Source organism: Sylvia atricapilla, chromosome 4, assembly GCF_009819655.1.
Source record: "Sylvia atricapilla isolate bSylAtr1 chromosome 4, bSylAtr1.pri, whole genome shotgun sequence".
NCBI lineage: Eukaryota > Metazoa > Chordata > Aves > Passeriformes > Sylviidae > Sylvia > Sylvia atricapilla.
This window is the reverse complement of record NC_089143.1, coordinates 70,858,620-70,880,613: the sequence shown is the minus strand read 5'-3', so window position 1 is coordinate 70,880,613 and position 21,994 is coordinate 70,858,620. Positions and strand designations below refer to the sequence as shown.

The 21,994-nt window shown below is 41.9% G+C and overlaps 1 protein-coding gene across 24 annotated transcripts in view; it reads right to left on the bottom strand.

The window, feature by feature from the left end:
* Positions 1–21,994, bottom strand: part of ANK2 (ankyrin 2) — a 185,859-nt gene that overhangs the window by 13,787 nt on the left and 150,078 nt on the right. For 14 of the 24 annotated variants that reach the window (XM_066318363.1, XM_066318370.1, XM_066318374.1 and 11 more), the window contains 9 exons: positions 19,868–20,022; positions 18,890–19,101; positions 17,851–18,055; positions 17,082–17,178; positions 14,640–14,868; positions 13,239–13,364; positions 12,304–12,426; positions 11,497–11,526; positions 9,493–9,514 (listed from right to left, as the gene is read on the bottom strand). In XM_066318363.1, the coding sequence (XP_066174460.1) occupies positions 9,493–9,514; positions 11,497–11,526; positions 12,304–12,426; positions 13,239–13,364; positions 14,640–14,868; positions 17,082–17,178; positions 17,851–18,055; positions 18,890–19,101; positions 19,868–20,022 (1,199 nt within the window). Of the gene's footprint in view, positions 1–1,255; positions 6,995–9,492; positions 9,515–11,496; positions 11,527–12,303; positions 12,427–13,238; positions 13,365–14,639; positions 14,869–17,081; positions 17,179–17,850; positions 18,056–18,889; positions 19,102–19,867; positions 20,023–21,248; positions 21,348–21,994 lie in introns of all 24 variants that reach the window. The other 10 variants (XM_066318359.1, XM_066318380.1, XM_066318362.1 and 7 more) reach the window with 3 other exon arrangements.

Genomic DNA, 21,994 nt, shown 5'->3' with positions numbered 1-21,994 from the left:
ACTCAAGTGAGGCCTGTAAATCCCTAGGTTCAGAATGAAACCAAAAAGCTTGGTTTTTCAAAAAGCACAGGACTATTTAGCTTTTCTGTCTGAAAATCAGGTGTTCATGTGAAAACATAATCTAGGACTGAGGCACCTACTACGTCTCTTTTGGCCAGGCATTTGACTCTGAAACTTCATTCTAAAGTTCAGTTGAAGACTTTGACTAAGTCAAGAGCCATAGTTTTCCATGCCTCCTTAGTAAATGCCAGGGTTGAAGAATTCATCGGGACCAGTGCTTCTGATCATATTCTTTCTGTTGTAAGGCAAGTTTTGTTCAAACAGTCCATACAGCATTCAGATTATGGTCTGTATTTGAGATACTATTAATTTCAGTGTCTTTGATCCTTTGGACGGGGAGTGAGACAAAATACTGACAACGAAGGCAAGGAAAAATCAGATGGTCATTTGTCAGTCCTCATTCACTTCACTAATAATGGGACTGACAGCTCCTCCCATCCCCAGAGCTAATTTGAGGATGGTGGAATTTGAGTTTTGATTTTCCCTGAATGCACACGTGGATTGCAACACCTCCGAATCAGGAAATTGCTTAGGGTTCATGATATGCACGTGTCATTCCGGCTCCTGATTTCCATTAGGGCTACTCAGTACAAGCACACAAATAGGCAAGAGGAAAAACCAAGCACCAGAAAATATCCACTAAGGTTACTGGTGACTCAGAGTTTTCTTCAGACACAGACTGTCAAAAAAAAAAGGAACATAAAAAGCTTCATTCTTTAAAACTGCTGCAGATCTCTTTGCGTACCAACTGAAAAGTCTATAAATTTGCCTGTCCTGCTTTCAACTGATGCTCAAGCATTTTATTAGTAGAAGTTAATAGCTAGTAATAGGGCCAGGGAAAGTCAAAAGCCAAAACGTGCATGACCTAAGCAATCAGTTTAATGACAAAACCATACATATTTCTAGAAGTGTTTTTGCTTATTAAGGTAACACTTCCCATAAGCATTTATGGTTTTCAATCTTGAGATCGTTTCACAGACAAGAACACAGACACAAAACAAAAAAAAACCCCAAACACGGTTCACAAGGGAAAAAAAAAAAACCACAGCTAACCACCAAAAGCTGAAAAGAAAATGCCACACGCATTACACTTGTGCACAAACATACACGCACACACACACCAAAGAAAACAAAAAACAAAAGAGTTTAATTCATGACATGCGTCGCACAGGGAATCCCAGTCGTTGGCAAATACCTTCAGCACGGTCATGGACATTTTCGTCAGGGATACGTTCAATCTGAGTCTCTACAGACTCATCCCAAATGGGTCTGATGTCAAAGATGTCTTCAGGAACTGACTGCTGAGTCTCACTGGATGGCACATTTTCAATTACTGAAACTTCTAGGGCGCTACTGCTTTCATCATCTGAAACTAATTCTTGTTCTCTCTCTGACTGCGTGAGTCTTTCCACTAATTTAGAAGCTTCATCACTAATTTCTTCAAAAAACTCTATGGAGTTTTTATAAAGGTCAAAAAAATGGTCCTTACTTTCTTTTGTGGGACTAAAAGCACCGCGGGAGCCTGTAGCGCTTCTGCTTTTAACTGGCAACCGTGAAGAAAATACCTTCGATCTTGGTGTTGTTGCCTCATCTGAGTCTAGCTCAAACTTCATCTCGCTCTCCCTCTCCCTGGCCTCTGCCTCTGCCTCAGCATAACTCCTAGCTTTGATGGAACGTTTGGTCTTTGGGTCCACGGGACTACTGGCGTCAGATTCCGATTTACTGCGGCTGTCTGGTTTCGCAGGGACCGCGCTCGTCACGTCGAGCGCTTTGGGTGACTCTGGCTTGCGGACGGGCGTGTCCACGTATGTGAGTTGTGGTTCAGCTTTTTGGAAAGTGGCTTTCACAGGAATTTTAGACTTTGGTTTCGCTTGATCATCTTTTCCTTCACACTGTGAACTGTCCAGGAAGTCATCCGGGGAAAGGCTCTCGTTTTCCGATTGTTGCAAGGATTGTGATGCAGCAGCTGTTCTTACAGGGATTTTGGATTTGCTTTCACAAGAAGGCACACTCTCCATTAGAGCAGTGGGGATTTCAATCACAGATCTCTGTTCCTCTGGGGAAGAGCCTGGGGACTCCTCACCCTGTTCAGAACTAACCAATCGAGTGACTTTGGAAAAATCTAATTCATCTTCTACCACACACTGCTCGGGAGAGATGGGGCAAGGCACCTGACTGCTGTCGACCATGTCGGTCTCCATTCTGGAGAGGGGCTCAGCTTCAGAGGCAGCTGTTTCTTTCTTTGGTGATTTTGAAGAAGCTGAAATACCCATTTTAATTGGAATTCTGGATTTAAGATCCGCTTTTGCAGTGCCTGCACTGGCACCTTCACCCATCATTTCTTCAGATCTATCACTAGACTCAGGTGATGGGGGTGAATATTTCAATGCATCTTGTTCTTGTATATCTGGCTCCTCTGACTCTGAAGCTGCAAATGGGTCCGGTGAGCTCTTCAGCTCTGAAGATTCTGCCTCTGCTGCTTCCTTCACTTCTTCACATAAAGAAGCTTCTTCCTGAGGCTCCTGACCCACCTGGAAGAAGTGAAAGCTTTCATCTGGGTAGTTCCTTTTGGTCATGTCAATGGCTCCACTTCTAGTCATCTCAAACAATTTGCCTTCCTGAAAAAGAAAAGGATTTTGTTCACTGAGTGGCGTCCCTTCTTCGGTGGGTGTCCTGGCTGGTGTCGTGTCAGGGGTTGTGCCTTGAGATCGCCTGTCTACCATCAACCCAAATATCTTTTGTTCCTCTTCTTTCACCCGAGCTTCAAAAGCTTCATCATCTTCACGTATTTCACTCCACATGTCAGAATCCACATCAGTTCTAGTGATGACAACCTGACCCATCGATTTCTGTGTTTCATCTCTTATATCCTCAAGGGCAGCTTCAGATAATTTTGTTGAATCTGAGGTCAGAGACCCTTGTGATTTTGTCTGAAATCCATCCTCTGGTTTGGTCTCTATTTCCATGTACACTTCCTCTGAAGAACAATATTCACTGCCCGTGTCTCTCCTAAGTAAAGCTTCACCAGTCTGATCTTTCCCTTCTGCAATAGAACAGGTTTCCCTAGACAGCAGACTTCTACCAGATCCTACCTCACTTTCAGAGTCAATGAAGAAATGTCCAGAAGACACGTTTTCATAAGGGCTCACTATATATGGAGCACTACCATCAGCGGCATCTGCTGCACAGCTGTCGAGTTCCACTGTGTCAGTGGTTAGGGATGAATACTCTGGAGAGGGCTCCTCAGCATGACCAGCCCTGTGAGTTGTCTCACAACCTGTATCTGCTTTTCCCAATTCCCTTGCCGAAGCAGAATGGTCAGGGGTGTCACCTTCGGCCAGTCTGCCGTCGCGTGGGACAGAGTACTCGGTGGTACCGTGTCCATGAGAAAGACCATCTGCCTCCTCTGACACAGCCCCTGTAGAAATGAGATTGCTGCATGGTAACGGGGCCGTGGGTTTGACTTCTTTTTCAGTAGCATGGCACTGCCCCATTGTTAGGGAAGACTCAGTGTGAACCTCTATTTGAGAACTGTCACCAACGGAGTGACAGGGGGTACACCCAGATCGTGCGACCGGGGCATCAGGACTGACCGACTCACAGTCACCTGTACCATCACAACATTTGGATTCCACACTTCCTGCTGATGCACAGCCATCAGAAGGACAAGTGCCCGTGGAAGGCTCACAGCTGTGCCCAAGGATATGTGGCTCCTCTTTGTCACCTTTGCCTTGTGCTTCAACCTCGCCTACCCCAAGAGAGCATGGTTGGGAATCAATGGGTTGGAAACCTGCTTCATCAGGGCTAGAACTGGAGTCAATACTAGGTGGTAAAGGTGAGGGTGGTTGCACTCGGATCACAGGCTCCATTAAGAGGCCTGAGTCGGCTTCTTTTTTGAGCCAAGTCAATTCTGGCTCACTTTCGGAAGAGGAAGAACTCTTTCTAGATTCGGCAGCAGGTGTCACCACTGTAGGTATGTCCTTTTCTACTACAGCAGTCGGCTCTGATGCTTCACCCTCACGTGAGGCTTCTGAATTGGCAACCACAGAAGATTCATCTGCCTTACAACTCTTTTTATAATCTCTCTTCTGTTTTGCTTCTTGTTCCAATTCATCAAACATTTTGATTTTGGTCACCATTTTAAACATCTCCTCTTCGGGAGTGAATCTCTTCTTTGGTTCACTTTCCGAATCGTCCTCTGGCTCTTCGTTGACTTCAGGGATGGTGGCTGACTTCGGTATGTCTGCCATTTTAGGTGTGATTTCGTAGCTAATTTCTTCTGAACTAGGAGTTTCGGGGGAAACGGGGCTTTTCCCCGAACTCTCCATGAGGGATGTTTGCTCTAGACTGTCATCATCAGCACTTCCCTCAGGGTCTCGGAGAATCCTGGAACGCACTGATGCCAGCTCTGGGCAGGCTTCTGCTTTGCTAAGAACGGATGGAAGAGGACCCTGCCCCAAAATACAAGCCTTCACTGTTGGTTCTACGGGGCTGCTTTCAAGGGAATCGCGGCAGGGGGACTCTTTCATAGGACTGGGCTCCAAAGAGTCGGGCGTTTTGTGTGATGAGTTATCTTCTAGCACTGGGCTTGCTTCCAGGGAGTCTTTATGACTTATAGTCAAAGAGTCATCTGCAACTGGGCTAAAGCCTTCGCTATCATGGCTAGCAAGTGAAAGTTCCAATTTCTGGGGACTTCTAACTGTAAGACGGCGTTCACAGGCTACATCTTTTTCTTTCTCTAAAGCAGTGTCATGTGTTTCAGAAGACTTAGTGAAATGTGCAGTGGTTCTGGATTCTTTATCCCTGCTAATATCTTTCATAATGGAAGCTGAGCTACTTTCTTTAAGTTTATCAGCCTCTTCTTCAGAGGCTGGAGGTACATGCTCTTCTGATACATGGTCAGAACGAGACTCCCTAGTCTCAGTAACAGCATCTAGCTGTCTCTCAGTAATACCTTTTTCATCCTCCTTTGAGGAGAGTTCCTTCGTAGAATGTGTTTCTTCTGTTGTGTGTACTCGAGCTGCTCCTTTAGCATCTTCAATTTGCCCATCAGTTTTCTTTGGTGAGAACGAAAGGCTTTCTGGGCTCGTTTCGGGAGTCTCTGCCAGACCCTCATGCTTGTAACTTTCCTCCGAGCTCATCTGAGGAGTTCCATCAAGTAGGCTGCCTGGAGAGTCAGCCACACCTTCGTGTTTAAGGCTCTCTGAGCTCCCATCAAGAGCAGCACTTTGCAGAGAAAGAGCAGGAAGGAATCCATCTTTCCCATACTCTGTGGGAAAAGCAGCACCAAAAGGACTGGTCAGTACTTGCTCCAAGTTAAGTTCTCCCTCCTCTGTCACTGAGAGGTGTCGGAACTGTTGGTATTTGTCATTATCCTCCAGCTCTTCTTTAATGACAGCAGAAAAGTCTGTGGAGGTTTTCCTGTCAGGGCTGATCTGGAAGTCAGGATCCCCCTGATCGTCAGAAGTCCTACCCTTCCCAGCCCCCGTTTCTTTGGCACTTTCAGCAACTATTACCGGAGGGAGAGGTTCCGTTGGCTTTTTGCTGCTCTGCTCTTTTACTTGGTTTTTGCCACCAGCTTTCTTGGCAGTTTCGATGGTGGAAGTTTGCATTTTTCCTTTCTTTGATTGTGGCTCTTTCTCTGCTTTCGATACCGTGCTCGGTTTGTCCTTCTGTTTGTCTGTCTTGAGGTTTGACACTCGCCTTGTTTCACTCTGGGAAGGAATTGTTTTCTTCCGGGGAGTTTCCTTCTCAGGGGCCTGTGGCTTCTGTTTGACAGATTTGTGCTCAAAGAGTCCAGAAATATTCTTGGATGGGTCTTGCCCTGACTGGAAGGCTTTCATCAGTTCCCGAACAGACATCGTCTCTTCGAGTGTCTCTGTCTTAGAAGAAGGGGAAACAGGAGGCTGGGCTTTGTGTGCTGCTGGCTTTTTGACTTGTGCTGGTTTTTTGGGTGCCTTTTCGGCAGGGCCTTCTTTTGCCTGAACTCTGACGGGCAGTTTTGACCGTACCTTCTGCTCATCTTCCACTCGTTTCTGAAGAGCTTTCACTTTATCTTTTATTGAGCCGATGGGAGTTTCCTCGATAACAGGGGACACAGCTTTAGGCTCTGGAGCACCTGTCACCTTTAGGCCAGGCTCCCCAGTCGGTGCCTCCTCTGCAGTGAGCTTAGGCAGTCTCAGTTTCTCTCCACTGCTCTGTGCCTTGCCTTCTTTTGGCTTTGGCTTTTCTCTCAGTTTTGCCCTAAGGGGCTTTTTAACTTCTGAGGCTGCTTTCTGTTGTTCCTGTGAACTTGGTTTCCCACTTTTTGGAGATTCTTTTCCTTTTTTTTCGGAATCCCTGCTTACTGCTACAGCTTTGGATTTCTGTTCTGCTACCTCCTCTTTTAAGGCCTGTGACTGTCCCTCATGAAGAGAAACGTGTGTTTTTACATCCTCTGCAAGGTAATCCACAGTTCCTGTCACGTCCGACTTCTCCTTTTTTGTTGTTCCTTTGTCTACCCTGACTTCTACGTGGCTCAGCTCTGTGACTTCTGATGGAGCATTTCTCCTGGCCTCTTCAATTTCTTCATCGCTGACAATGATCCACTCTTCTTCTAAGGGCTCTTGTCTGGAAAGGGACTTCTGCAAACCATGTTCTTCTCTGACATAGGATCCACCTCTCAGAATTTCGTTTACTTTTTCTAAGTCCTCTTTCACTCTTTCGACTATTTCAAAAGGTTCTCCCGGCTCTTCTTCAGCAGACTTTTCAAGATCTTTCACTTTAATGGAGGCTGATTTATCAGAAGAATCAGTTGTCAGGATGGCAGTCATTTTGATCAGATCTTGTTTCATCTCAGAAACTTCAGACAACAGGTCTGGACTGGCTAGTACAGGGACTTCATTAACCAGATGGCTTTTCAGGACAGATGTTTCTGTAGATTCTGTCTCGTCATCTTTGATGCGAATGAAAAACATTGAAAGTAAAATGGAAATCAAAAATAGAGATTGGAAAATGTAATCAGGACTGAAAATGACAGTCTTTGGCTGTAGTGGTAGGAAGGTCAACAAAATGGGCCGGGAATGGTGGATCCACAAGATCTGAGGGTACAAGAGCAAAGCAAAGCTAACGGGGGGTGGGGGAAAAAAAAAAACTGAAAAGGAAAATGGCAGGAAATAACTTGCTTCACTTTATCGCTAGAGCACAACCACACATACAGTATCAAAGCTGGAACAAACCAAATCAGGACACCACTAAAAAAAAACCCAAAACAACAACAACAAAATTTCAAATCAAAACCAGAAGAAACACAGTGAAGTTACACAAAGAGAGGCATCTCAAGATTGTTCAGATGTTACAGATCAATGTTCAAATAAAAAGAAAAACAAGAAAAAAGGGGGAAAGCATTAGAACTGATTGAAAGTCAATTTCCTCTAAGAGAAAGCCAGTGTTAGCAAACTGTCAGAATAACATCGGGTTAACAGTTTTGTTTTTCTTAATGACCAAAATAAAAAGTGAAAAGTAATTCTGCAGTAATCTAAAATAAGATCAAATACGTAGAGATCTGAATCAGCTGCAAACCGGCATTTCATCTAAGGGGATTTCACACCTACACAATGAAACAAACAGGCTTTTGTTTTAAGAGGCATGGTCCTTTCCTTGGAACATCCTCATTGACAACTAATGAACTGACTGAGGAAAGAGAAGACAGAGAAGAAAAGGAGAGATAATAAGAAAAAACTGTGAATCAACTTAGAAATGATTTCAGAGTTTTAAAAAATGTAATGTATGGCAACCCAAAGTCACAGACAGTCACACTAGACACATACGTACAATTCATGTAAGGCAAGTTATTTCCATGCAAAGCAAAGGTGTTGCAAATGCTGCTGGGTATGTAGCTTTGGTTAAAAACAAGAGCTCAAAGAATTATTCATATAAATTAAAGGTACATGAAAATACTGTAAAACATACTGTGGTGAAATATTTGTCAAATCTGGCAATCGATATACAGGAAGGTGGCTGCAGATAATTCCCATTATGCCATAACTGCCTTCTGCTAATGTTTCATTTCAGCAAGGACTAGCAGAAAATGGATATTGAACAGAACAAAACACTGGAGAAGTGAAGCAAGTTACAAACAGAACAAAATGCTAAGGAATCACAGATGGACATTCTCCCTTTAACGGTAGCACGTCACATGGAACCGCACATTTTGGCACCCCAGTGAAAGTCAAAGCACTAATGCAAATAAGGAGACCTTAAGCAATATATAATTAGCTGTCTTTGTTTGTAAAAAAGATCCATTTTGCTACGCTGTTCTCCTGGGTGTAATAAATGCTAAATATTTGCACTGTACATTAATTAGAATCAGATTGCTGCGGGGCATTGTGGTGCTGAAAATGTGGTCTTTTGGTGCTGCTGCTTTACAATGTCTGGTGAATTGTGTGAAGTGTCTGGTGAATGCTGAAATGCCAGCCAGTAATTTTGTAAATTTGTAACATGTATTTTCATAAATATCAAATGTACGACTCTTTCACTGGCCAATAACCGAGTTAATCAGCCTGAAGCAAAGCAACTCCAGTGGGAAATAAATGGGAAGTGCTATCCAGACAGTGTGTGGCTGGAGCAGGAACACGCACTGGGGTTCTCTGGGGCCTTGGGGGGACTCAGCAGTGACAAAGCAGCAGGAGAACAATGCAAGACACTGCACTTCAACTGCAGACAAGATGGGACGTTGCACTCCCAACATAAACAAGACAGATGTCATTCTTTTCCTGAGCAGATCCAAGAAATGGCTGCATTCGGAAGCAATTGTTTGGTTTGATTTGCCTCTCCCATAAAGGAGACGTTTGCAAACCCCTCGCCCGCAGTCTCTCACAGCTGTGGCCTGATGGTGTACAGAGGGTGCTCGTGCTGTGCCAAGCTGTCAGGTCAGATTTCCAGCCATATTTCACCACAGTAAAGGGCGGGGCAGGGGAGGGAGGGTTAAACAGCCTGATTCCTTTGGACAGTATCACTTTTTGGCATGGTTGCATTCCATGAGATTAATGAAATAGATTGAAGTCCTCATTAGATTTTCATTAAAAGTGATACTGTCATCTGTCTCAAATATGAGGCAAGAATGTGTGTCAACAAATGGAGAAAACAAAAGAAATGGAGGGATGAGCATTCATACAAGCAAAATAGCAATAGCAGGTTCACTAGGGATGTCAAAGGAAAGTAAAGGCTTAGATGAACCGTTTTTAACTGTATTACTTGTTAATTTACATATTAGAATGTATTGAATTGGATAGCTGCTGAGATATTAAATTGGGTTTTATTACGTTTTTAAAGTATCAATGTTATTAGCAATAGCAGTTAAAACTTAGCTCTCTTTCATGCTTATCTTTACTCTTAACCATCTCTCATACAAATTGCATTGTAACATTCTCAAGAAAAAAAGGAAAATCTTACTTTTTTCTGAAGTCATATCAACCTGGAAGAGGAAAAAGCGGGAGATTTAAAAGTTAAAAAAACATTGCTATACAGAAGCCATGGGTGAAGTGCTAGTTCTGTGGAGACACATGGACTTAAATGGAACCAAGAATGCATTTAAAATAACAGTAAAAGCATGGCTTAATTTATTTAGAGTCTCTGATACTAGAAAAAGGCTTACTTCACTATAGTTATGATCAACAGTTCATAACTGCAAAATGTTGCAGTGTATCTTCTTTAAATGCTCTGAGCAAGTGTGGAGGACCTAAACTTTTGCATTACAGGAGTTTGGTTGCATTACTCTCAATTTTTTTCTTCCTGTCTAAAGCAAAATAGTCCAATATGGTTACATGAGGGCATATGGCCCATCTGGAAGGCAACCAGGAGGTTTCATGCATTGTGTTTCCTCAAACACGTTCATTCTGAGAGCATGAATTGCATTTTTGCCTCTGTGGTCAGTGATGCTGAAATGCAGGTGCACCAATGATGGCAGAGCTGCCCAAGGCATGACCTGGGGCTGGATGCCACTAATAGCTATTGATACCTTTAAATGGAAGCTGTGATGGCCCTCACAGGCCCCCTTTTTGATTTTTCAGTGTTTTTTGGGTATAGATCAAAAAAGCCATACAATTTTACTGTTATTCAATAGAAAACACAGTCCTTGTCAAACAAGAATTAAACAAAACACAATCTCAGACCATGAAAATCCAAGAAGCAAATTTTTGAGGTTGCTTTGTAATTTCAGTTTATTTCAGTTCAGCTAGCATTTGTCCACACCAGCACATGTTGTTTAAATTTCGCTATGGAAAAATATGCAAAGTTAGAAGTAGCATAAAGCTTTAATTTCTTACACAAACTTGTGGTAGGGGTAGGACAACTGTGAAGAATGCAAATCAGCTGTGCAGTACTGCTGGTACAAGATAATGTGTATGGTAAAGCCCCCAAGGTTTTATTGAGTGCTGAAAAGGTTTAAGTAGTTCAAACTATTCTTTATAAAGATAAATACAATATGCTGTCTCAGCCAAGATGTTAGGAAATCCTTGCCTTTCCATGAGCTGACACCAAACAGAAGGAAATCCCTGGCCACATGTGCATGTTCGTACATGCCTGGCAATCCTCTAGGTTCACATAATCACAGCTCACAGTCAGCAGTGTGTGTAACAGATCCACAACAGCCTGAATTCCCCTGATGCACACATTGCCCTACACGGTAACCCTGCATCCCTAGGATGTTCCAGCTTCCCTCACTTTCAGTTCTTCCAGAGCAGTCCAGATTTATGTCAGCATATGAATTAATGCTATTAACATGAAAATTAATGGAGTCAACAAAAATATTTTACAATGCTTATAGCCATCAATGAGCTTGTCTTTTTGTGCTTTAAAGTTTCCTATACAAGAATAGAAGTCATATTTACCATAGGAGTGGTAGATATTTTTGTAGTGATAATAGGAAGCTGCAAGCCATGCCACAGACCTGCTGAATCTGTTGTGCCGTGCATGGAAAAGATGTCCATCATCTTTGGGGAGCTGGCTATTCTCACAGTGTTTCCAACAGCTGAACATCATCAAAATGTGAGGATGCTTTTCTAATGTTACTCATTCGTGTAGGGGTCAGAGCTTAAGCAACCTAAATGCCAAATCAGGGCTGGAAGTCCAGGAGGGAGCTGATACAATTTAATTCATGTTAAGATGAAAATTCTAAAGCTTCTACTTGCTAGTTCTGGGCTAACATTGATTGTGTACTGGATGTCAGCCATCCATCTCAGTAACCTGTATCATCCAGTCTACTGGATGTTATAAATGGAGAAGACTGGTCATTCTGACATAGGGGAAGTTCAACTCTGTCTATTCCCAAAGTGAGTCTGTGCAAGGCCCTCTTTGCTGTGTTTGTAGCACTGAGCTAAGGATCAATTCTGAATGGTGTCTGTTAGTTGTGTTCGAGTAACGTGTGTAGCCAAGAACATGCTGATTTAGCAACATTACCTCTTCTGGCTCTGGATCTGAATCTGATTCCTTTTGGTCCCAAAGTGCCATGCAAAAAGAGAACGGGGAAACAGAGCAGGCAAAAGGCAATTTTTTTAGAAGAGAGTAGGAAAAAGTTAACTTCCCACAACATTTAACAGAAAAGAAGAGAACGCAGCACATTTCTGCAGTTGATTTCTTATGTCCAAAAGCAGCAAAACTAAACTGTCAATTTAAACACAAGAGGCTACAAAATGGAGCAAAATACAAATGTTAGACGTCTACTGATCCTTATTTGTATCAAAACTTTAAATATATACATGCTTTTTCAGCCATAAATTAGCAACTATATCCACCTAAAATAGTCAAGAAGTATTACCATTTAAAGTCACACAATGTTGAGATGTTCTGTTTTAAAATTATACTAAAATGCTATAATAAAGATTCGCTCTATTCTAAAAATGCTGAGAAGAAAATCACCACTTTGGGCACATACATCCCTAAAAGGCACACGGCTTCTAATGCGACGAGGAAAGAAAAACACCTTGTGTTTTCAGAGTCAGTTTTAAACTGGCACTTTCTAAGGAAACAAGTGTTTAATATCTAGGGGCACTCCTGTTCATCTCTTCTGAGTCCTCAGGAAATACCTGATGATGTCTCCAAACACTGCCATTAGGAATACCAAACCCAAGACACCGAAAGCCCTTGCATGGAATTTTTTCCTCCTTCAAATCCCGGCCCAAAAAGCTTTAACCCTCTTTTGCCCTCCTCCTCATTTCTTATTTGTATGATAATGCTGATGCCTGGCTGGGTATAATTTCACAGTACCTTTGTGTAAATGGGTAAAGTGATGTTTAAATTACATATGGCTTGATGAACGAGGCCTCTGGTAGATTTTGGCTCCTTCATGAATGATAATCGTCCGCAGGGCTCTTGAGTGCTATCTCGGACCTGGCACAGGAAAAACACACACATTTAAACCTTCTGCTCTGCTCTGTGAGCTACTTGTCTCTCTCAAAAGTATTCAACAGGAGGGACCAGATGGGGAGGAAAAAAATCCATGTAGGCAAAAATAATGCGTTTTTACTTTTTTCCCCCTGCTGTTTGTAAATGTACAGAGGGATGTATTTGTGTATTTAATATATGTTGGATGATGCTGGTGGAAAATTCCGCAGGGGTTGAAAATCTGCAGAGCCAAAGGAAGGCAGAGGCACAGATAAAGTTGTAAATTAAAACAAGCTTTCAAAAATATTGCTGGTAAGGAGGGAGAAAGTTTAGAATTTGTCTAGCAGCACACAGCAAACATAACACAATGATGGAATGGGTTGGTTTTCTCCACTTACTGCAAGTTTCCATTCATAAATCATTTCTCTAAGACTGTTATTTATACAACAGTAATAGCTTCCTCCTTTGTAGTCAGAATGTCCGGGTGGAAGGAAAAGTTTATGGAAGAGGCTTCCAGTGCTCTCTAATCTCCCTCTCAGAAGAGGTGGAGCTGGTGGCTAGGTGACATCAGCCCTTCTGACCACAGTGGGTTAATAGAGTACTTAATTTGGGAGGAATTAAAGGTTTTTGCTTTGGCTTTTATTTTACAAATTTTTCTATTCATAAAAAAAAGGAGTTTTTTTAAATGAAATAGTACAGAGATAAAATTAGGTTACAGTTGAGAATTTATATAAATTAAGAAGTTTGTTTTCCCTTGTTCACAAAAAATATGGTTGAGCGATAACTCAAAATATCCAAAAAGGAGCCATCAACATTACCTTAACAAACAGAGGAAGTCTATTTTCTTTGAAGGCAAAGAAACTGAATATATGGTGTTGCCCACTCTTTGTGAGTGGCACCAGATTGCCAAAGCAGTCAACGTAGATGGGTTTTCCTTCCAATACCTGTTGGAAAGGGAAAAAAAGCAAGCCATCAATTAATCCTTGTGAGGTGATTAGGATTGCTTCTTAAGGATAATTCTGCAGCAGTTCAAATAAATTTCTGGAATTGTTAGGACTTGTCAGCATTCACAAGATTTGTTATGTTTGGTGACCCAAAATGTGTGGAAACATTTCAGATTATTAAATTGCAAAGAGAATAGATTGTTAATTTAGTAACAATAGTGCAGCACTTTAAATGACAATAGTATATGACTCAGTGTCAGAAATCTGGGCAAACTTCGAAATCTAGATTTTAATTTGGATTTTTGATTGACTCCGATTTTAGCACTTTCATAACCTGGTCTCATGACCACATTCAAAGAAATATTTTCTTCAGCCATCAGAGTTTAGAGTGTGTTCCTACTGAGCCCACTTACTTCAGCTGGATCTGTAGAGGCCTAAGAGCTTTTGAAAGGCAGGCCTCAGGTAAATATCCTTCTGAAATCTCTCTATAACAGGACCACTTATATCTTCAGATTGCTGCTGTTATGGCCCCTCCACATGTTTGAACATCAGATCAGCAATCTGGGAGATGTTCCGCTCAAAGTGTCAATCTATTCATGGCTCATCCTTACTTTCCAGAAATCCAGCCTTGTCGTTCAGTTTGATAAGCCCATATTTTATCTTGCTGCTCTGCACAAGAGGCACGGGGCAGAGCTTCAGGAGCAGCGAGGACAATTCTTTTAAAGGTGGGATTCTCACAGAAAAGAGACTGAACTAAGCAGAGTGTGACACATAAGTTAAAGCACCTTCAATTCGTCATCCCTTCTGAGGAAGCTGACAGAGCCAGAAAAACTGCATTTAGTAGGTAGTTTGCTGAATTCCGCATAGGAAAGCTTTTGCCTGCTCAGCAACAGATTTAATGTAATTTTATTTTTGTAAAGCAAAATATTAATCAAACCTGCTACTCTAACTCCGTGGTATGTGAATATGCTGACAAACTGCGACGCCTGTCAGCTGTCTTTCTGGTTAGAGATGTGCATTTATGGGGTTACTGGAAGTTGGGATTTAGCCATTGTTTTTGGCTCTGACCCTCAGAGGAATAGGGTTTCCTCATTACTTTTTCCTCACACCTGACTAAAGTCCAACTTTCCATCTTATCATGGCTGCTGACACTTCATTGTGACAGTACTTAGCGACAGATTATTTTTCAGTCCTTGCGGCAGATAGAAGATGGAAAATACTAGTTTAAAAGCAGACACTAGAAAATGCAGAAAACTTAAAAGTCTCGGACAGTACCTCTACATCCCTGCTTCTGGCAACTTCAGCAAAGTTTTCTTGTTGTTCTAGAGTTTTATCCACCTTGTCATCTGTCATGCAGAAACATCTTAACCGTGCTTCAATGGGATCATGGGATTTGGCAAACACCACAAATTTGGCCATGTAGGGGACACAGATAATTTCTCTGTACACTTGGGAAGCAAAAGTAACAGATTCTTGTGTCTGACGACAGTCTATCAACCAAAATCTGTAAAAGAAAATGAAGGGGTTTGCCATCAGTGGAGAAGGATTTAAGAAAGGAAATTCTATGTTTCCCAATCCTGGCAGCGTTAGCTGGTAATCACAGCAATGGGAGATAACAAGTCAGAATAGAGTAGAAAAATAATTGTCACTCTTGGGTTTTACCTGCCACCCAACTTAAAGGAAATAGGAATCAATTCCTTATGTACAACAGCAAAACTTGAGGTCTTTAGGTAAACGTAAATTACTCTGTCCACTGTGCAAATCTGCATGCAAAATCAGAAATTATTCCTATGTGAGTTTAGTCACCAAGCATTCTCCAAGGAGTGACACATCCTGCCTTCTTTCCCAACTACCACTTGAGTTTCTCTGTGGAGCTGATGCCATTTCTTTTCAGTAAAATCCCCTATGTGGGTGGAAAGCTCAAGCTTCCCAGCCCGCAGATGAGGGCAGAAGTCAGGAGAGGTCAGAGGCAGCTCAAAAGCTGCTCTGATCCATAGGAGTGTTATTCCTCACGGTGGATTACACGGCATAATAACCCCAAAGCACACCTTTGCAGTGTGACTTCTCTGCACTTACTCATCTGCAGCTGAATAACAGCAAATTCCACGCCGTGCTCATCTTCAGAACACTTCACAAACGCACGGCACAAAACCCCAGGCTGCTGACATTTGCAAGAGGGAAAGCATGTGTGCTACAGAAAGGCTCTGCACACTGATCCTTTCCTTTTCCTGCGTGGGAGAATTATGCTGTGCTGGACTCCAACTGGAGCGGCCACATCCTCTGAGAAACCACCAGATGCCTCAGTGATTTGCTGTCAAACACCAGGGGCTAAAAATCCCCAATAGATATTAAGTCTTTTAAAAGATGCAGCTCAGGAAATGGAAAACAACTACTGGGCCTCCAAGCCTGCAGTGTAATTCACACGGCAAATATATCTCTTTCCCAAGCTCATTCTGGAACAGAATTAGTTTTATGAACGGTAAAATTGTTGCCCATCATTAATGCTTAAATAGACATAAAAAATTACTGTGAATAGCAAAGAGTTAGAAATTAGATGAAAAAAATCTCCATCCCCTTTTTAACTGTACCAGCATTTCAAATCATGTTTGGGGCAGAGTAGATATTTGAACATTCATTTAGATTTAAAGGAATAGGCAGAAACCATTAGAATCTCTGCCTGTATCACAGAACATTAACAATAGTAATTCTCATGTCATCATCAGGATTAAGAAAGATCCACTACAAACATGGATTGTAGGACCATAAAATGTCAACCTCATTCTGGCTATCACATGTCCCCTGCTGCTGGGACTTGACAATTTTAGGGATTTGGACCTCTCAAACTCTGCATCTTGTTTCCACACGTGGTTCTTAAATTAAATTCCTGCTTTTGCACAGACCTCTGCAGCAGCAGCCCTGAGCTGAAGGCATTGTAAGATCCCCCTCTCGTGGCCACTGCTGTTACAGAGGAATGTTCACTTACACCAAACAGAACCATGCATCAGCAAAGCAGCCAGCTGAATGGGAAAACAGCCTGTTCTGAACTGAGCAAGGATTAAAAAATAATGCTTTATTTCACCTAATGTTAAATTGGAGGTTGGACTGCAAGAGCTGATTTAATTTTAACACTGAATACACTATGTCAATAAATAACAAACCTAATTAACAGCAATAACTGCCCTAGACACTGAATGCTTGCACTGAATTTCATGGCAAGTTATCCATGATTTTTTTTAACTGTTTGCTGGAGTACACAGTCTAGATGGAATACATTCCAGGTTGTGGACTGCATCTCCTGCTACAGAGGAGGAGGTTTTTGGGCATTTCTGTGATACAGATCATGGACACAAATTAAAATGCATACATACAGTCATATTCTTTTTTTTTAATAAAAATCTGCTTTCAGTAAGACAGCAGTTAAATCTCATCACAAGAACAGATGTATGGAAGAGATGCTTCTAGACCCCAGTTTGGCACAGCTACAGGCCCTTTCTGCCTGACTTCTCAGTTTTAGATATTCTGGAAGTAATATCTCTTACAAGATGTATAGTGAAGTACTCAAATAAGGCATTTCTGTTTCCATGGAAATTTGCATAATAATAAATACCTCTGTTCACTCTGCTCTCCAAACTAAAACAGTTTAACAGAAATATTTGTGGAACAAAGGCATATATTTGAGAGTATTCCTGTAAAAGTCATGTTTGGTTGTGTAGGTACCTGGCAGATACATTTGTTGTGAAGGAGACACATTCATTAACAAATGTCAATGGTGTTGTCCCAGTGATGTCTTCCCATTGAGCAGGGGTGGTTCCTCCTGAAATCATAGAGGTTTAAAAATAAAATCAAAACCAGGCAAGTCTGCAACTCTTTTGCTTCTAAGATATTCTTTACAGTTTTTAATTTTTAAACAAGTAATAATCCCAGCTATGGTTTCTCCTTGGGTCCACATTATTCCACTAGTAGGACTGGACAGGCTTACCCTGGAAAACCAAGTGCCCAAAGGATTTTTTAATTGATGAGCCTTGTAGCACAGGATTGAATTAATTAATTTAATTAAATGCTTACACCTCATTTCTCTCTTAACAGAGACTGAAGGAGATGCTAATCAGTCTGGAGCCATGGCAAGTTAAGTGTTTAACTCCAGTATTTTCTTCCTAAGCATCCTGAAACATTAAGTCCGTACTACACTTATTCTGCCAGGCAGAGGTATGTTGGTTCTCAAGAAACGAACTGCAAGGAAAACGCAAAAGAACCACCAAACCCAAAGTCTGTGATAATATTACACATCTCTTGTTAGTGCAAACAACTAATGCCATCTCTGGTATAAAGGAATTGTTTGGAAAGTAGCTTATTTTCACAGCTTCTCGCTCCAGTCAGGTTTCCATCCAGCTTCCCCTGAGTGTAATCAGATCAGCATTTCCAGCCCCCTGACAGGGGACTGACAGTTTCAGGATGCTCATGGAGAGCTCCAGGACTGGCATCCTACCTGTTATGCTGCATAGTAACCTCAGAGTGGGCGTGTCGCCTCCATAGCCGTTCATGAGCCCATCGCTGGAGGCCTTGGGCACGGGAATCGTCATCGTGATGGGCTTATGGAATTTCCTTCTCCTGGGCTCCAGCGTGACTATGGGGCTGAAGGTTGCCTTGTTGCCCAAAATCTTCTTTGTAAGTTCAGTGTGCATAGGTTGAGCCTTTCCAGAGCAACAGGAAATAACAGGGAAGTTACTTGAAAACGGTTTAATGGTGTGTAAAGAACTGGGTCCCTATATTGCCCACAAACCCCTTAAATTTTCAAATGGCACTATTTCCCATAAAAATCTGCAGACAGAAGAACTGACTGCCAGTGAGAAGGGGAGACCTCACTTTTTTAACTTTCCCATGTCTGCCTCTTCTTCCTATCCCCTTTCTTGTTGCTTATCAGATTTTTACAGCATCAATTTAAATTCACTTAACCAGTAGCAAATGACAACCTGGTCGCTTTTTCCCCTGAGAACAAACTCTGTCTGTTTTGCAGTGCTATTCAGGTAATCCCAGGAGATTTGAACAAGCACAGTCCCCTGTACAAGGTAAACCATGGATGCATGCAGCAAGAGGACAAGATGTAGACCAGAGGAAAGACTTCCCTCTCTGGGGAGTGAATTGTTACACTGGTTCTTTCACACTGAAAAACTGTACATTTAATAGTAGAAGCACGTTCAATTATTGCAGCACTTTGAACTTCTATGATGCCTTTCATAAGAAGTATTTAGGAAATTCTATGACCTACATTAATATCAGCATCATCATCAACACTTCTTCCCAAATTTATATAGACAGGTAATAGACAAGACTCTGGACTAACTGGAAAACCCAAAGCTTTACCACTTGCTTTGACTTTTGCATGGATTTTTTTTCTTTTATTACTTTTACTAGAAGTGTTGTAGACAACATGCAACACGACGAGCTGAATATGCTGGTTCTCCACTCAAAAAATGGTGATACGTCACCAAAAATAAAACCAAAGCTCTGTGAATGCTTCACTGTACCTGGAGGCCGACACGAATTCTCTTGGTGAGCGCCCCTTCTGGGAAGACAGCCTGCACCTGTGGGACCACAGTGCTGCTCAGCACCCCTCCCTCGGGCCCGATGAGGTTGCTGTCCTGTTTGATCCGGGACACCACTGCGAAGTACTGGGGGAAATCCCGGGTGATGATGCGACAGATGCGCTTCTTCTCGAGCTCCTCCGGAGTGTCAAGTACTGAGGGCAGAAAAGGGAGTGATCAGAAGACCAGAGTTTCATAGAAACAGTGCAGCCACCTTCAAAATGCACTCAAGCCTTCCACACTTTTGTGCAACTTACACAAAGTGTTTTGTCTAGAAACAATGGGAAAAGGAAACACACCCGTGTTCAGCTAAACCAGAGCAATCAGGAGAGAACAGACAGACTGAGCCACCGACTGAAGGCAGCAAACACATTGACAAAACCTCAAAGATCAGCAGCGAAACAACCAAAGGGATTGGTTCCAGCCCCCTCTACCTCACCTATTTACAAAGTCCTATGAAACAAAACGTCAAAACAGGATCAAAATTTGAGTTAAGTTTTAATGCTGTGAGTTGTCTTGTTTACTTTGGGATTTGCGATGTTTTTTTGAAAAAAAAAAAAACCAGATTAATAACAACTTCTGCAGCTCCTAAACAGCCCGAGGCCATTCTGTTCTTCCAGAAAGCAGGAGTACCCGTGACTGACATTTCCTCCCACACATGGAGCTGCTCCAAAAGGATCAGTATGGTAATTACCTTGTTCTGGAAAAATGTTTGCTATGGAAGCTTTTTGTTTAACGCTACAAGAAGAAACAGGAGAAAACCCATGTCTGGAATCTACTGTCAGCTTCACAAAGGGAGACATCCTGTCCCACTGCTTCAGCAGCCCATGCAAAGGAAGTGAGCACCAAGCTAAAAGCTGCTACCCACAGGGTACAGAAGGAGCACAGGAGCAGGATAAGAAACCAAGTGCCACGAGATACCTTCATCCATCCCATTCAGGATTTCGTTCAGCTCATCCTCAGTGTATTCACAGAAATGCTCCTTCCAGCTGTCCCCATTCTCACTGCGCAGGATCACCAGCTCTCTCTCCTTCCCACGCAGGGCAGCAAAATGGGGAATCTCCACAATCACGGGCCTGGCACAGCAACACAGCGCATTAAATGCACACGGGAGAGAGGAAGAAACAGGATTAACAGCAACTCTATTCAGTCTGCTACAAAGTGACCTGGAATTCTACCTATTTGGCTTGGATATTTTGGCATAATCCTAAACTAGTAGAGGCCACTAACACAGACTAGATTGTTACAGGGACCCAGTAAGTGCTGAAGGACAGATGAAAAAGTGCATTCACCTCTTTCCACAGTGTGAATGAGATTTGGTAAGATAATAGTGCTTATCTGGAAATTTGGTGTTGGTTTTTGCAAATCTATCAAAAACTCATGCTTGTTTTTGTTGTCACTACTGTCTGGGTTAAACTGTGCAACTTCATTTCAAAGAGAATCTACTGTAATGTATAGGAATAGTGGGACAAATTCTGATCTCACTTCTACTAGTGCAAATCAGAATAATTTCATTGCAATCCAGAGGCAATTGTGTCCTGCGCCAATTTAACTTTGTCATTCTATATATTCCAATGAATTTATTCCTGATTTACACCCTGGGAGAGATACAGGAAGTCTGAGGAGATTGTCTGGGTTACTACTGCAGTATAAGAGATAAGAATTTGCCTTGTTGCCTTGCAAGTCAACTTCTGCACCAGCATATATATATATATACACACACACATATACAGCACATATGTGTACATATAATATATCTGTATTGAGATGAACATATATATACATACTCTTAGAAATAAGAGAGAAGATATAAATATATTTGTAGATACACTTCTCTAATTAGAGGACTCACACAGGTTAGCAGGTATGTGATAAATGCCGTGTGTTCTATCACACTGGTGGTACCCAACATATAACTTACTGATTGATTGGTCCTTGAAACAAAAAAAAAAAAAACAGCTTAAAATTTACAGTAGATTCTTTTTTTTTTTTTTTTTTTTTAAATTGTGGTCCCAATCCAGGTTGCTTTGCTACAGACATCAAGCACAGAACTAGGAAGATTTCATGCCAAAACAAAAATGAAGGCCACAGTACTTGAAGAAAAAGATACAAACATACCACCAAAACAAAACCACAAACCACAAAGGTTGAAAAATGGTTCACTAAGGATTAAGTGTACAAAATTTCAAATGACAGAAAGGGACAATATCATGGGCATAATGACATAAAAAAATCATATTGCAGAAGGAGGAGAAGAATGGGGAGGTCAGCATCCATCAAATTTGTTTCAAGTCTCTCCTACCCAAGGAATTTGGTCCCAGGAGGCCCCAGCTGAAGGATTCGGCTGACCAAGCTTTCTCCCTCATTAAGTGGGGGAGGAGCCGTAGGCAGATGAAGTTTACTGAGTACATCCAAAGCAGCAGTGAAAGAAAGAACATAAATAAATTTTATGTATTTTTTGTGCCAGAACGCCAGTGCCACTGTCTGGTCCACAGAGTGGAATTAGGCTGTACACTGAATAAGGTTCCGTCCTAGCCACAACAATTTGGTGACCCAAATCACAAAATCAGTTTTGTTAATTTAGGATCTTTTCTTTCTTAGGGGGGTTTTGGCCGTGTACTCAATGGGAGCAGGAACTGGACCTTAGAATGCACCCCTGCAAACAGTAGTGATTTTTCTGATCTCACTGCCAGCACAACACCTTGGAAAACGCTTCCAGGAAGGGCACAAAGATCTGAGAATAAATAAACTACACTGTAGGCTTGTCTTGCAGGGGAGACACTCTCATCAGATAGGAAAACCATTAAAAAAGAATGGGAGACATACTTAAAATCCATTTGTGTGTGACAAAGATAATGGGAAGACTGAATGTGACAGCACAGTATTTCTTCTGCTCTTTAGATTTCTTTCTCCTTCTTTTTAGAAATGACCAAGATGTGAAAAGAATAAGTGGTAACACTAACAAAGATGGTGGCTCTGATGACTGCCTGTTATAACAGGATTTTAAAGCAACTGAGTTGTTTCCAAATGGATTTAAACTACTGGTGT